The following is a 16,245-nucleotide window of genomic DNA, read 5'->3' on the forward strand; positions in this document are numbered from 1 at the left end:
GCAATAGAATCAGAAAATGTTCAAAATCTTGTCAATTTGACATCATTTTAATGTGGCCCCACTGTAAAAACTGAAAATATATGCAAAAATATAACTGGCTTTTTATTGTCTTACAAATCCATAATTACCATGCCCCTCACACATACTGGTACTTCAAAATATAATAGATTTTAAAATGTTTATTTATCTTTTTGCTTCTATCTTAAAAATGTTAGTTCTTATTGTCATTTAGCTCTCTGCAAAATGTTTAAAAAGTTCATCAAAATAGTACCTTTTGCTTCCTGGTCTGTGATAATTCCCCTTTAATGTGACTTGTTGCCCATCAAATTCAATGACATTTCGATGTTGCATGAGTGAAATCTCTTTGAAGTGATATCAGTCAACAAGCAACGTATGAAAAGTAGTTCTCACCACTGATCTTCTTGGGATGATTTCTTCAATGTTTGGGCCAAACATTTCGGCAAAGCCAATACCTTTATCAACTACAAGAGGAGAATGATTATCATTGAACTTGTCTATTTAATTTGCTTCTCTAAAACTGCTTTCCTGACTTGAAAGCTGATTTCTAATTACAAGTATGGATTTGTGACTCAGTAAATCTTGTATATAGTAAAATTCCAACTGAACAATCCTTGTGCTATCTACCTTGTATACATTTTTTTCCCCCTTATCCACTTATTATTTAATTTTGGCACAATTTCTGTCTTAAGTTAACTACCAATATGGACGTGAATTCCACGTTCTCTACAACTCCTCTTTCTTCTTAAAATTATTCATAACTTGTCTATGCTGTGGCAGGCACACTGTAAGAAACTGGGCTAATGAATATGACGTTCACCCTCCGGCAAACTCCACAAAACATAGAAACATAGAAGATAGGAGCAGGAGTAGGTCATTCGACCCTTCGAGCCTGCTCCGCCATTCAACGAGATCATGGCTGATCTTAAAGTTCAGTACCCCATCCCCGCCTTCTCTCTGTAACCTTTAATACCCTTATACTGAAGAAATATATCGAATTCCCTCTTAAATATATTTAATGAACCTGCCTCTACTGCCCTCTGTGGCAATGAATTCCACAGATTCACCACCCTCTGGGTAAAGAAATTCCTCCTCATCTCGGTCCTAAATGGTTTGCCTATTATCCTCAAACCATGGCCCCGGGTTCTGGATTTTCCCATCATTGGAAACATCCCATCTGCATCCATTCTGTCCAGTAGGTCTCTATGAGATCCCCTCTCAATCTTCTAAACTCCAGTGAGTACAATCCCAATTTGCGCAATCTTTCCTCATAAGTCATTCCTGCCATTCCAGATATCAGCCTGGTGAATCGCCTTTACACTCCCTCCATTGCAAGAACATCCTTGCTTAGATAAGGTGACCTTATCTAATACTCCAGGTGGGGTCTCACCAAGGCCCTGTACAGCTGCAGTAAGGTATCCTTGTTCCTATACTCAAACCCTCTTGATATGAAGGCCAACCTACCATTTGCCTTTTTAACCACCTGCTGTACCTGCATGCTGTACCTGCATGCTGGTGTACAAGTACCCCTAGGTCTCTCTGCACTTCCCATCTCTTAATCTATTGCCATTCAAATAGTAATCTGCCCTCTGGTTTGTATTTCCAAAATGGATAACCTCACATTGATCCACATTGTAGTGCATTTGCAATGTATTTGCCCAGTCCCTCAATTTATCCAAATCACACTGGAGCTTCCTGACCCCCTCTTCCATGCACACAACCCCTCCTAGCTTAGTGTCATCTGCAAATGTGGAGATATCACATCCAATCCCCTCATCCAGATCATTAATGTAAATTGTGAACAGCTGGAAAGCAGTGCAAAAGTGCTTAGGAAAAGAGCTGTGTAAACGACCACTCCGGAGGTAAGTATGCAAATTTTTTTTACAGAATTTTTCCTTTATTTCTATGTAAAAAAAAATCTTAAGAGCTGCAGAAAAATTGAGCTCAAGAATAATAAATCTAGAGATCCATCACAAAAGTCAGTTCAAATTGTAAATGCACTAATTATGCTTCGAATGGAACTAAGCAATCTATTGCCTATGGGTATAGAGACCCTGCTTCAGCAGAAAGCAATATCATTGAGATTGCAATGATGATAAGCTCCATGCCCGCATCTTTAACCAGTAGTTGGGCTGTTCAATTATTACATACCATGGAAAAACAAATATTTTACCTTATGCCCCAATGAAAACAATAAGTAATTTGCTATTTAGAATTCAGATCTTCAAACTATTTTACGTGCTCATTATTTAGTGAGAGTCCCGATTTGAAGCAGCTCTCACAACTGTCTAATCTAGGCGATAGAGACTCAAGCAACCATAAAGTTAGCAATATTTTGGCAAACAAACAGGGCCTTAAACAAGAAAATCTGCAGATGCTGGGGTCAAGTGCAATGCACAAATGTGCTGAAGAAACTCAGCAGGTCATACAACATCTATATGGATGCTATGTGACCGACTGAGTTTCTCCAGCACATTTGTGGAACAACCAGGGTCCGATGCCTTCTCGGTTGAATTGAATAAAGTTTGACCCTCTCACAAAAACTATTTCTTTCTCCAACCGTACTGCTTCACCTGCTGTATTCCCAGCTTTGATTTTCATTTTTGTTTCTGATTTCCATCATTTTTCAAGCTCTATAGGAATAATTATGCTTCTATGACAGGGGGTTCTCAACCTTTTTTTCCACTCAAGTACCATCTCAAGTAATCTCCTTGCTAACCACAGAGCACCTGATGGAGAAAGAAATGGTGTTGGTATGTCAAACAAATGACCTGTGGAGAATTTCCAGTTTTAGCTCACACAGTACTGGCAGATACAGAGCTCCAGGATTTATACCCAGCCATATATTTCCAAATCATGAAACGTGCAGGTGGTGTCCTTTCCATATGCCTTCTGCCCTTGTCCTTCTTGGTGGTAGAGATTGTGAGTTTGGAACTTGGAGTAGATTCCGTGAGCAGCTGCGATTGATGAGCACTCTGCAGCCATGGGTAAGGACAGGTGCGGAGGGAATGAATGGTCAGAGTCACAGTGGGTGATAACTAAGCTGGTTATTTTGCCTTAGATGAGGTTCATCTTCCTAAGTATGCCAGAGCTATAGAGACAAACCTCAGGAAAACAGCCCCTTGATGCAAGGTGGTTTGTGAGTGGAAAAGAAAGTTGAGAACCATTGCTCCATGACAATAACTTCACCAGCAGTTCACCACCACCACCACCACCTTCTTAGGGCAAATAACAATGAAAAGTTAATACTGGTGATATTGGCTGATATACTAATTGTATCATTAAAACTGGCTTCCAAATCTGCCAATGGAGATTCCTGAATGTTGTCCCCGTGCCTTGTGCTTCCTTGCTCTAATATGTAGAGGCAAAGAAAGACAAGAAGACGCAAAGATGAAAAAAAACCAGGAATGCAAAAAAAAATTAAGAATCTGCAGAGGTGCAAAAACAAACGGCCGGAGGACCACAGCGGCTGGACGAGCATCGGTGGGGGAAAGAAACTGCCGGCGTTTCAGGTGGAGACCCTGCATCTGAAGGGTATTCATGATCCAATAGAATATTGATCGCGAAAAGCGCCATTAAAGCGTGGAAACCTCACGTCCCGGTTTCATCGTCTCTCTCCACGCCACTAACCTGTCCCCAGGATGACCATCGACCCGCTGTCTATTTCAACTGGTGGTCAGAAACCTTGGTGAGACTGACGCGATTCTCGTTATTTTGCATCTACCTTAAATGAAGGGAAGGCTTTCACTGTGTTAGTGTTCACTCCTTAGCATTGATCCTTGTGGTTCCATACCTGCCGTGGCCAAATGCTAAATGGCCGGACAGACAGAGAGGACATACTCCCTTGCAAAGTTTCACTGAACGTCTTTTCGTTTCTGGTTACCCGGTTAAAAATTAAATATTCCGTGAGCTTCATCCACGGCTGATAGGGTTTTAATCTGATTCTCCTTCTGTCGCCATGAATCGCCTCTATCCCTGAAGTTTTGATCCTCCACTCTACTTTCTTTTGCTCATGGGCTATTTTTGCCGCTCCGGAAGAACTCAAATCACACGCGGGAGGATTCTGAATAAAATACAAGTTATTTGCAAGAAAGCTGATTTTTTTTTTGAAAGAGGTGAACTCGAGTCGTTTGAGAACACGGGAAGAGGAAAGTGTGCATCTTGTTTATAGATACGGTCTAGGTGGCTTGTTGGATGTGCAATTATTCCTCATTTCAGCAGAAAGGAAATGAAATATTACAGATCGGATAAGTGAGGCTTGATGAACTCCGGGCGAGAGCAGTCCAGTGACGTGCGCACTTCCCAACAAATTGCATGAGCTGGGCGGCCACTTAGGAGTCGAACTGCCTGCTGATCGTTGCAGGCTCCCTTTCCTCAAATGGAACTAACCTGGGAGTTAAGGAGTTCGTGACTTTCCTCGATTCAGTCACCATCAGAGAATTTGAAACTATGCTGTCCTTGTGTCAGGCAAATCAACTGAATGAGATGATTTGGGAGCAAATGTGTTAAATGTATGGTGAGTCTCCTTTTAATATTGATTCCGTCATTATTGATACTCTATGTGGGTAAGACTGGGATTGTTATGCAGTTCTTTGTATGATCAATAGAAAATGACAGTGGCTGTTGAAAGCTCCATATGGATTTCTTATGACTGAAGCCACACGTGCCGCACTCAGCAAAACGCTACGGAATACTGATAGCTTGAGTTTTGCAAACATATTTTGTCTGGGTGTTTAGAGTTTTGAACATCGATTGACTGATATTCTAATAAGGTTCCATCTGGTTTAACTTATTTTAGATTTTAGTGCCAGGAGCAGTGTCTGTATTCAGTTAAAGGTTACTGCTAATGCTGTACTCAATTAAGTACGATTAATGTTGTAGTGTTTGCAAGTAAAGTTGAACTTGTGCTTTTCGAATCTTTTGTCCAATGCAGTATTAAAATCATGACTCACTAGAATTGAACGATAAAATATGCAGAAGTCAACACGATCTCATTAGGACACGTTAGGCAACGAATGCCAAGTTGTTTCTCCCACCTATGAATGAGGTGAGATGCCTATTTTAGATGAAAACCATTTTCAGGTCAAGCCGAAAAATAACGTGCTGACGTTTGTTGTGTTATATACTTTTGTATCTGCCAAATATTTAGGCATTTGCAAAGCTTTCCTTGCGGCTGCATCCATCTTAGAAACATTTCCTTTAATGAAGGTGGGTGTTGGTCGACTTTTCGTCAATAGCGATCTAACCCAACGCGTGATACACTTGCGGGGTCTTGCATCGATAACATCGGAATTCCATCTTTTATATACATGTATATATGTCAGTTAGAATCTTCGAATTGTTCCCGTAGAGAAAGGAGGCCGTTCGGCCCATCAAGTCAAGGTCGGTTTACAGTTGTACAACCGTTTTCTTATTGAAGCTGTTGATGGTTTGGATTTTTGCCCCTCGGAGGCTATTTCGGGGAAATCGCAAAAGGTTCTCTTTGCTGCAATTTACGAACCAAATCTGATTTTTTAAAAATCTACCCATTGTGGAAAGAATCGACCTTAAATAGCGCACGTTAAAGATAGACCACCTTTCACGGGATGAAATGATACGATTCGTTGCGGTGCATCTTGAGACGCATTTCGATGGGTCCAACTCTGCTGGAATTCCATGCGCTTATTCTGTTGGGCTCTATTAATACTCAGCGCTGTCCCCCGTGCGGGCTGCTTCAGCCTCTCTGCGCCTTGTGTTGATTGACAGTTCACCGTGGAAATCACGACGAAGGGCGGGTTCTTCGATGGTATCTGACTGACGCACGAATGGGGAGAGGCGGTCGCTTATGATTGGCAGCTGGGGGGGGGAGACTTGTGCGTGTGGGGGCGGAGTCGGCGCGTGTGATTGGCAGCGGGGACGGGTCCCGCTGACGTCGCGGAGAGGAAGCGGAGACTACTCATGATATTCAAATACTGTTCCAGGAGGGATTCGACAACACGTAGCCGAGCGGCCAGCTCCAGAGTCCCTGAGCTTTTCAAGAACTTGTCCAAGATCGGCTGTCAAGAATCATGGATTGTTTTCGTCTGCCTTGTTTTCTGTCAGTGAGTAGACCTTTTTGTACTTTTCTAATGGGCTGGGAGGGATTTCATCTGTTTGTTCACTAACAATATGCGTGTGTTTATTTATTCGATTTCTCCCTGAGCTTGTACTTGCGATGATTTCCTACAGGATTCACTGTCGCTCGCTGTTGGGCGAGACTGTGGCTTTTTGCACTTGTGCCTTGGTTGTCAGAAAGCAATTAAGGAAATGTTGTGCCAATAGAGGGGAGATAATCAACAAGACCTGAAAGTGAACACAATGAAAGTAAAACTTTTTTTACACAAAAGAAACGTTTAACCCCATCTCCACCATTCTCAACAGTTATGGGCCGTTTGGTAAGATGCCCGTTGCAGGATTTTTTGGTGTCGCTTCCCCCCCCCCCAAAAAAAAGCAGCCTTAAGATAATTACTGATAGTGAAAACACAAAGAGTAACAGGATGGTGCTATCTGCCAGATTATGGGCTATTTAACTGTAACCGAGAGAGACCCTGTAATTATACCTCTTCTCTCACTCTCTTTTTCTGCGTCGTGCGCTCGCTCTCTGGGGCGTGGATTGAAGATCACCCTTAATTCTCATTTTTTTTTATTGTTGTCGTTTGTTTTGCTCTGCAGAGACACCATGATTCCTGGTAACCGAATGCTGATGGTAATTTTATTATGCCAAGTCTTGCTGGGAGGTAATGCTAGTCTGATACCAGAGGAAGGAAGGAAAAAGTTTGCAGAACAAAACCAGGCTGGTGGACGTCGCTCTCCGCAAAACTATGAACTGCTACGGGAATTCGAGGCCACTTTACTCAATATGTTGGGACTCCACCGGCGCCCACAGCCGAGTAAATCTGCCGTGGTTCCCCAGTACATGCTGGATCTCTACAGACTCCAGTCTGGGGACGAGGTCACCCATGATATTAGCTTCGAATATCCCGAGAGATCCACCAGCCGGGCCAACACCGTGAGGAGCTTTCACCATGAAGGTACTGGACCATCACCCACTGTACGAAAAACACTGATTTTTTTTTGTTTGAGTGATCGCAGAACATGGCGGGAGTTTGATATGAAGTGTTTACAGGGGCAATTTATTTCAGTGACTTTCTGTATAGAATTATGACCACGGGCGATTAGGTTAATTGCCAATATACATCGTTCGACTGCATATATGATCTTAAAATGTAAATATGTATGTGCGTGTGGGTGGGTTTAACCATGTACTATTATATATATATCTATAGTGCTACACAGATATATACACACGTGTGTGTGTGTTCTCGTCGCTTTTGTCCATTGCTTTTTTTTGACGAGGACGAACTTTGCAAAGCGGGTCTTTCTTTGTTGGCCTGATCTCGGTCTGCTTACAAATGTTAGTTTAGTCCGGGGATATGCGCACTTTACCTGGGTGAATCGGATTCTAAGGGTTGTCTTTCATTTCTGTTGTGGAACAGAACACTTGGAGCTGATACCAGGGCAAAAGGAAGACACCCAACTTCGTTTTGTGTTTAATATCAGCGTGGTGCCCGAGAATGAGGTGCTCTCGTCGGCAGAACTGAGGCTGTATCGTGAACAAATCGACACCGTTTTGAACTGGAACGAAGGCTTCCATCGCATCAACGTTTATGAAATCATGAGAGCCCCCAGCGAGAAGGGCGACCTCATCACCAGACTCCTCGACACCAGGCTGGTCCACCAGAACAGGACGCGATGGGAGAGCTTTGACGTGAGCCCAGCAGTACTCAGATGGACCTTGCAAAAACAACCCAACCACGGGCTGGCCGTCGAGGTGATTCACCTGAACGAAACAAAAAGCCGGCAAGGTATGCACGTGCGGATTAGCAGGTCGCTTCACCGGAGGCACGGCGGCTGGTCTCAGTTTAGACCCTTGCTTGTAACCTTCAGTCACGATGGCAAAGGACATGCTCTGATCCGGAGGGTCAAACGTAGTAGCAAAGGCCAGAAACGCAGGAAGAACAGATCGCACTGCAGGAGGCACTCTCTCTACGTGGATTTTAGCGACGTGGGCTGGAATGACTGGATAGTGGCACCGCCTGGTTACCAGGCTTTCTACTGTCACGGAGACTGCCCCTTTCCACTGGCAGATCATCTGAACTCTACTAATCACGCTATCGTGCAAACGCTTGTAAACTCTGTAAATTCCAACATCCCCAAGGCTTGCTGTGTCCCAACAGAACTCAGTCCAATATCCATGCTCTACTTGGACGAATACGATAAAGTTGTTTTGAAAAACTATCAGGAGATGGTTGTGGAGGGATGTGGGTGCCGTTGAAAACAAAAATAATTGACTTTTTATATGTCTGGATACTATTTGTAACAGGCGTTCGCCATTACATTATTTATGACCTATGTGCAAATGTTGACCATATGATCATATATTTTGACAAAATATATTTATAACTACATATAAAAGGAAAATAAAATTGAGTCATATTTTAAACGTAAGAAATTTCTGTACCACGTCTCTGTTAAAGTGTTGATTAGAATGTATGGAATTAAATATTAAGTGTTAAGGGTTATGGGGATAATGCTGGAAAGGGGGTACTGATGGTAGTGATCTGTAAAATGGCGGTGCTGGCTCGACGGGCCAAATGGCCTACTCCAGCTCCTATTGTCTATTGTCTCTGGGATTAAGACAGTATGCAGAGCTAGAAATCTTGACAGAATGTTATTGTTTCTTTATTCTCTAAAAGGAAGCAATTTTAAGCGGGCGTCATTTTGTTAAGATGCTGATTTGTAAAAGGTGTGAACGGAGATTAACAGGTGAATATGGACCAGTTCTTCTAAAAAACAATTGGTGCAAATGGACGATTAGCCCCCCCCCCCCATGATGAATTTCCCGAAAGATCCCGTTGAAACTGAAGATCGTCGAGAAATAAGAAATCTAAATGACTTGATCTGCTTTCTTCTTTTCGTACATGATTGTCATTCACTTCAACGTTGTTTTTCAGACCCTGAGAAAAGTGCCCCGAAACCGATCAAAAAAGCACGTTTGGTCGTTCCATAAATTACATCCGTGTTTGAAATCGTCCCCCTTGCGCCTAAAACCGAAGTTTTCCCCGCGATTTACTCAAATTTTGGTGAATTCTCCTTTCAGTCACAGCCCAGTTGTCACCAGGGCTTACTGTATTACGACGTTTAGCCTTTCATCTGCTTCTTCTTTCCCTCCCCCATCCAATGACTGTAAGAAGTTTTGCCTCCAAGCAATTCATTGTCAAACGAATTGAGGGAAGGTAGCGAGAGGGTTAGCAGATGTTAATCAAGGTTGCATGTAGGCTTGACTTTTTTTTTGGGGGGGGGGAAGATGTTGAAATGAAAACTGGTTAGGCCCCAAAAGGGATCCAGCAGGCTTAAAACTCAAAAGAAATCTGCAAGAATTGCCTAAGCCTGCGTTCCCTGGAGTGTGCAGGTGGAGAGAGCAGATCAGAGCCTCAGGCCAAGACATCCATGCTCCGCAATTTACTGTCAACCCTGTTCGTTTTCAAATGTGGCCAACTTGGATAAATCGTTAAAAAGGATTTGATGATTGCTTCCCTCAGGAAACATTTGTTTTCGTTCCACATAATATCCTAAACTGTACACCAAGGGAGGGGAAGGGAATCGACTTTCATGTATGAAATATTTTGAATCTCTTTTTCGCCCTGAGCAAAACTTGTTCAGCCGATCTTACCGGGTCGCCTTATGCAGGTGACTTTGTTCTCTTCAATGAAAAGAAACAACTTAATTTTTAAATCAAGGTTAACGGTATCACCTCCACTGAAATTTTAAAGAGTAAAATGTAATTTTAATGCTTGTAGATTATTATAACTTTTGTCCCAGGGTTTAAACTGAGTAGATGCTTTGATAAAATTCTTCAGGTAACAGCTAAGCATCGACTTGGTTTAGAGAAGTGCCCGCTCGCAATCTGGTTTGATGTGGCATAAAAATACCAGGAGGCGGAAGACGCCTTTGCTGTGTTTAAATGTTTCTGGTTTCCACCTTCAAAGTTTGTGTGTGGTCTACTTATGCTTTAAATATATTATAAATATTTAATGACAGTCAGTAAACAAGCTAATCATTTTTGTTTGTAGATGCACGGCTCTGGTATGTCTGTTTCCAAGGACAATAACCTCTCTGATTGACGGATTGTTTATTTAGATTTTTAACCCAAAACGCGGTGCAAATAATTTGTAGGTCTACTGCTTTTTGAGTAAATGCTTCACCATATCGAGTGGCAATTTTGTTTAGAATACACGAGTTATTTTCGCTGAAAGTGGAACCGAATGAGGAGGGGTAGATATTGGAGGTGGGGTGGCTGCTGGGCGCTGTCCTGACACACATTTCAATTGTAAATAGAGTTTTATGGCAGCCCTTGTAGTTTGATGCTCTTAGGCAGTGGTCTTTTTTTTCCCTTGGCGGCTCACTTCATAGTTATACAATGCCCATGATCCTCAACACACCATCCAGAAGGTGCGCCGCGGCAGAGTTGAAAGCCCGTCCTGTTCCAACTTCTCCCGCGAGCAACCCCTCCTTAAATCTCAAATTTCTCGGACTCGCAGCCTCCACCGGAGTTTCCCACAATCTCCAGCGTCCGGTCTGAGGGAGCTGGCCCCTTCTTTCAGCCGGTTGTTTATGCTTCCAAAAAGTCCAGAAATAAATAATTATCCAAAATCTCCTTTCCGCCCAACCTTCGTACTATCTCATCAAGTAGAATGTCCCGAGGCTAGGACTTGCTGCCCTCCCCTTTGATGCCTGCATATCAGGCATAACCATGCCAAAGAAAGAATTTCATTTTGAAGTGGCAATAAGCTGATGGGAGTGCTTTTCAGCTGTTTGACAGTGCAATTACACACATTTCAACTGATACGCTTCATTCAGATAACATCGCCCTGCCATTACAAAATCTGGAATGGTAATTGTCTGGTCGCTCATTACCCCAACACTCTGAGCTACAAGGAGAGCAAGCACACATTCATTAAAACGCTTCAGGAAATGAAGCTCGGGCTTTCCTACATATGTGCATACCTCTCTAGACATCTTAGCGCCATAAGAAAACGTTTGAAGCTATTAACTGATTGTAACATTACACTTCTGTATTTCAGCTATGGCCTTCGCACCAGTCTTTTTTTCATCGCGTTGGCGTTGTCTCTATGGTAGTGTGCACACCCAGACCTTATCATCAGTTTGTAAATCATTTTAGTTTCAAAATCGTTTCTTTGTTCCAATTTGATAGCATTCAACAAGCTACAACATGTAGAAAGTTTGGCTCATTCCAAGCAGAATGTAGTCTGAAAAGCAAAATGGTTGTATTTATATTGAATAGTCTTAATTTGAAACGAACCTCGATTGTTTACTTGGTGTTATTTTAATCACTTAAAATTGATTTACATTCCAGTAATTAGCAGACAGCAACATCTTGTGTAGGGTAAAGGCTGGTAGGTAATTCCCTCGATTCCTTTTTGCTCAGATGTATCAATTAGATATTTCATTTGCAAATTCTTTGTTTAATTTTCACACCTAACAATGCCTACCTTTTTCATTAAGGATTAGGTCTGTGAATTGCAGTTGAAATGGCATACATATGCTTATAATCACACAACTTTTATTCTCGTTGGGAGTTTCAGCTATGAATAATACTGCATGGTTTTGTGATAAACAGTTGTAATGACTGTTAAATATGTATAGTTATATTTCCTCATGTTCTCATTAGAAGATAGAATCCACATACATTTAGCTTGGTTTGCAACAGCTCCAGTGTGGGAAATCTGAGCTTTTGAAAGAAATTCTAAAGCCATATTTATTTGTTAACCTTTTCATTTTGTGGTGACCTGCAGATTGTTTTTTTTTAAAAAGCCACCTTGCTTGTTTTATAACAGAATGTGTAGCATAAGACTCATAAACTGTTTAACTTTGTTAATATTGCAAAAAATCTCATTTGGAAAACCTAAACCCATATAAATACTTTTGAAACAGAGAAAGAATTGCTGGAGGACATGCACCATTTAATGGTAGAAATGGTTGGTCAATGTTTCCTATTTTATCTTTGTCTTGGTAAAGGGTTCCGACTTAAATAGTTGACTGACCATTTCTCCCCATGGATCTTGTGTGACCTGCTGAGATCTTCCAGCAGTTCTTTGCTCGATTTCAGCATCTGCAGTCTATGTATTTATCTCACTACTTCTGAAATGCATGTTAATATTCACCAATATAAATTGCTACATAACTTGTTAAACAATTATTGAAGTGGATACTGACCTGCTGTATGTGTCTTTCATTCTTTCTTTGGCTTGGCTTCGCGGACGAAGATTTATGGAGGGGTAAATGTCCACGTCACCTGCAGGCTCGTTTGTGGCTGACAAGTCTGATGCGGGACAGGCAGACACGGTTGCAGCGGTTGCAGGGGAAAATTGGTTGGTTGGGGATGGGTGTTGGGTTTTTCCTCTTTTGTCAGTGAGGTGGGCTCTGCGGTCTTCTTCAAAGGAGGTTGCTGCCCGCTGAACTGTGAGGCGCCAAGATGTACGGTTTGAGGCGATATCAGCCCACTGGCGGTGGTCAATGTGGCAGGCACCAAGAGATTTCTTTAGGCAGTCCTTGTACCTCTTCTTTGGTGCACCTCTGACACGATGGCCAGTGGAGAGCTCGCCATATAACACGATCTTGGGGAGGCGATGGTCCTCCATTCTGGAGACGTGACCTACCCAGCACAGTTGGTTAATTTAGAAGATATATTTCACATTTCCTTCAAATTCATTTAGCTGGATTGTGTATTGTATTTGGGAAGAATATTTAAAATGTCAGTATTACCTTTCAGGGAACACTTGTAATGATAGTTGAATTTTTATTGGTTGAATAATATTTTTTGATATAATAACCATCAAAAATCATTATAACAAAATTGGAAAACCTTTTCTTTTCACAGTAGACTGCAATGTGATACCATTGTAGCCAAGAGGTCATAGGTTGAGCCCTAATCTGATTTTGTCCATTTCAGTTGACATTGATTCTGAGTTTACAACAGTCAGTTACAGTCATGTGAATTGGATTATGAAAAATGGTTAGGCACTTGTATGCTTTTACTAACCTTTGGTAGATTTTTTTTGGCTTATTAATTCCCTCCCCCCCCCCCTCCCCCCCTCCCCTCCCCTCCCAGATATGATCTGCCAACATGCTTACTTTGGGACTAGATCATGAGGGAAAATTAAGAAAGATATTGGATGACTGCCAGTATCCATGGGGCCTTACCCAGCACCATTTACTTGGGTTAGAAAGGGAAAACTTGAAACTTCATTAATTGGGAAACTATCAAATCAATAATTCATAGACTTGTTTAAAACAAATTATTTTATTTTAAAAATGTTACAAAGTCATTTATCCACTGCTATGAACAAATTGTAAAAGTGTAATATTGATGAGCTCTAAGTATACACAAAGGCTGATCAAAATTTCACAATAGCCTGCTTATCCTCTGTGGATAAACAATAAAGCTTCTCCTATTTACTTAATGATGTTTAAAACCCATTCCTAATACAAGTAAAAAATTTTAAGAAAAAAATGTTGGTTAACAAGAAACTAAAACGATTTATTTAAATAGAATTTGCTGAGGCCTTCACAATCAAATACCTTAATGCCCACTTGAACATAAATTGTTTTAAAATATGAGTGGAAATTCTTCATATGAAAAAAAAAGACATGGAAACTGGCATGGCAATGATCATTTACCATTTTTGTAGAATGAAAGATGAAATAAAAATTTCTGTTGCATAATTTTAAATTTGGTTACATTTTCTTCATATATTAGAACATAGAACATGACAGTACAGTACAGGTCCTTCAGCCCATGATGTTGTGCTGGCCTATTTAAATTTACTCAACAATTTAAACTTTCCCTACCTGACACATATTTTTCACCAGACAAGATTCCAAATGAGATTTTTTTTTCAATATTAACAGTATCTTTTTTTTCCATTGGAAATCAAAGAATGCATTAAATATTAGAAACATTTTTCATCCCACAGTGAGCCCAGAAAGCAGATATTTGTTTATTGAATCAACTGAAATTGGTTGGTAGATTGAGTCCTAATGTAGTGTTTGTCCAATTATAACATTATAGAATATAGGACAAGCCCTTCGGCCCACAGTGATGTACTGACTTAACTAACAAATGCCTAGAATTTCCATACCGTATAACCCTCCACGACTGGGTTTCTAGAAATATTGAAGATTATTGTGGCATTATTCTTTTTGTATTTCTTTAGGGACTTTTGATCTTTCTTTCGGAATATGTAAATCTGTTTGAAATCAGTTGTAGGAATGAAATGATTGACCTTATTAACCTGCCATTTTCCCTTCATTCTCTTATTGCTGTTGAATAATGCTGGGGTTAAGCTCCTGTAGTTGTGTTTACAATCATTGGCAATTTACTAAGTAGCATTTCTGTCTGCATGAAAACAAGAGTTGGAAACATTTTTTGTTCAGTTTTTGTACATGTATAGGCCAAACTCCATCTTCCCCCTCTCCCCTCATTTCCCAAACCCTCCCCTCCTTCCCACCCTCCACCTGAATACCAGTTAGAAGTTGATTGAGTACTCTGTTTCCAAAGTCACGGATTGTGCTCTGTGAGATAATGGAATGTCCTTGCAATAGAGGGAGGGCAACAAAGATTCACCAGATCAATGCGGCCAGGTTGGGTCTGTACCATGGTTAGCATAGCGGTTAGCACAACAGTGTTACAGCGCCAGTAAATGGAGCTTGAATCCGGCACCATCTGTAAGGTGTTTCCTCCAGGTATTCTGGTTTCCTCCCACCTTTCAAAACATACTGGGTTGTAAGTCAATTGGGTGTAATTGGACAGCACAGGGCTCTTGGGCCAGAAGGGCCTGCCCGGTACTGTGTTGTATGTCTACATTTAAAATAAATCTCTAGAACTAGAAGAAAGAGAGATGACTTCGATAAAACTTGCTAAGTTCCTGCAGGCCAAGGAAAGGCAGAAGCAAGATGTTTCTCCTGGGTGAGTAATTGAGAAATCAAGCCAAGAGTCCAAAACTAAAGGCTGGTTTATTTAGGACTGGGTTGAGGAGAAATGTCTTCATTCAGATGGTGAACCTTTGGAAATACCCCACACCAGAGGGTTATGCTGGCTCAGTAACTGAGTTCATTCAAAACAACAACAAAAGATTTCCAAATATGCTGCTTAGCTATAAAATAAACCATGATGAATGACTGGATAGGTTTAATTCACCAAATGCCAAATTTTGTTCATAATCCTCATATCCATCTATTGCAATGGCTAGTTGCAACTAATCCATAATGTACTGGAAATCAGTTTTGGTGTTAACGAGAACAGCACTTCACAATATCAAATCTTGCACATACTCTCAAAACATTTCTTGTTACTATCACCCCAGCCACCCCATGTCATTATCAATAACTAATCAGATACAGAACCTAGTAAATCAGAAGTAAATCATGAAAATCTGTAGACACTGGTTGAAGTAAAAACACAAAATGCTGGAGAAGCTCAGCAGGTCAAACAGTGTCCTTTGTGTAGCAACGGTAAAAAATGCAATACTGATGTTTTGGGCTTGATCCCTTCATCAAGGTATTAACTCGTACCTTTGCTACATAAAGGACACTGTTTGACCTGCTGAGCTTCACCAGCATTTTGTGTTCTTACCAGATACAGAACATAAGTAATTTAATATAACCGAATCGAGTATGGAATACCTTAAAATTTCAATGGCTACTATTAAAACAAAATGAAAAAGATAACTGTGAATTGTGGAAATTTGTTGTAAAAAGATGATGAAAAACAGCAAACTGTCAAAATCATTTCTGGGCCTGTGGTTTAAATCCTGGGTCCATCCATCATCCCTGTATCCCAGGAAATTGCAGGGGGACTTGGACGGGTTAGGGGAGTGGATGGAGAAATGGCAGATGAAGTTTAATGTGAGTAAATGCGAGGTTGTCCATTTTGGAGGCAGAAACAAGAGAGCAGAGTATTATTTAAATGGTGTTAAGCTAGGGAGTGGGGTAATGCAAAGGGATCTGGGCATACTTGTTCATCAGTCATTGAAAACTAGCGTGCAGGTACAGCAAGCGGTGAAGAAGGCAAACGGTATGTTGGCTTTCATAAAGAGGGGATTGGAGTATAGGAGTAGAGAAGCCCTC

The 16,245-nt window shown here is 41.2% G+C and overlaps 1 protein-coding gene across 6 annotated transcripts in view; it reads left to right on the forward strand.

Annotated features, from left to right (window-relative positions):
- Positions 1-8,548, forward strand: part of bmp4 (bone morphogenetic protein 4) — a 296,450-nt gene extending 287,902 nt beyond the window's left edge. For 4 of the 6 annotated variants that reach the window (XM_069916995.1, XM_069916996.1, XM_069916997.1 and 1 more), the window contains 3 exons: positions 5,979-6,098; positions 6,709-7,067; positions 7,533-8,548. In XM_069916995.1, the coding sequence (XP_069773096.1) occupies positions 5,979-6,098; positions 6,709-7,067; positions 7,533-8,371 (1,318 nt within the window). In that variant the 3' untranslated portion in view covers positions 8,372-8,548. Of the gene's footprint in view, positions 1-4,354; positions 4,535-4,951; positions 5,066-5,978; positions 6,099-6,708; positions 7,068-7,532 lie in introns of those variants that run through there. The other 2 variants (XM_069916999.1, XM_069917000.1) reach the window with 2 other exon arrangements.
- Positions 8,549-16,245: the final 7,697 nt, after the last annotated feature.

This window comes from Narcine bancroftii, chromosome 2 (assembly GCF_036971445.1).
Source record: "Narcine bancroftii isolate sNarBan1 chromosome 2, sNarBan1.hap1, whole genome shotgun sequence".
Classification (NCBI taxonomy): domain Eukaryota; kingdom Metazoa; phylum Chordata; class Chondrichthyes; order Torpediniformes; family Narcinidae; genus Narcine; species Narcine bancroftii.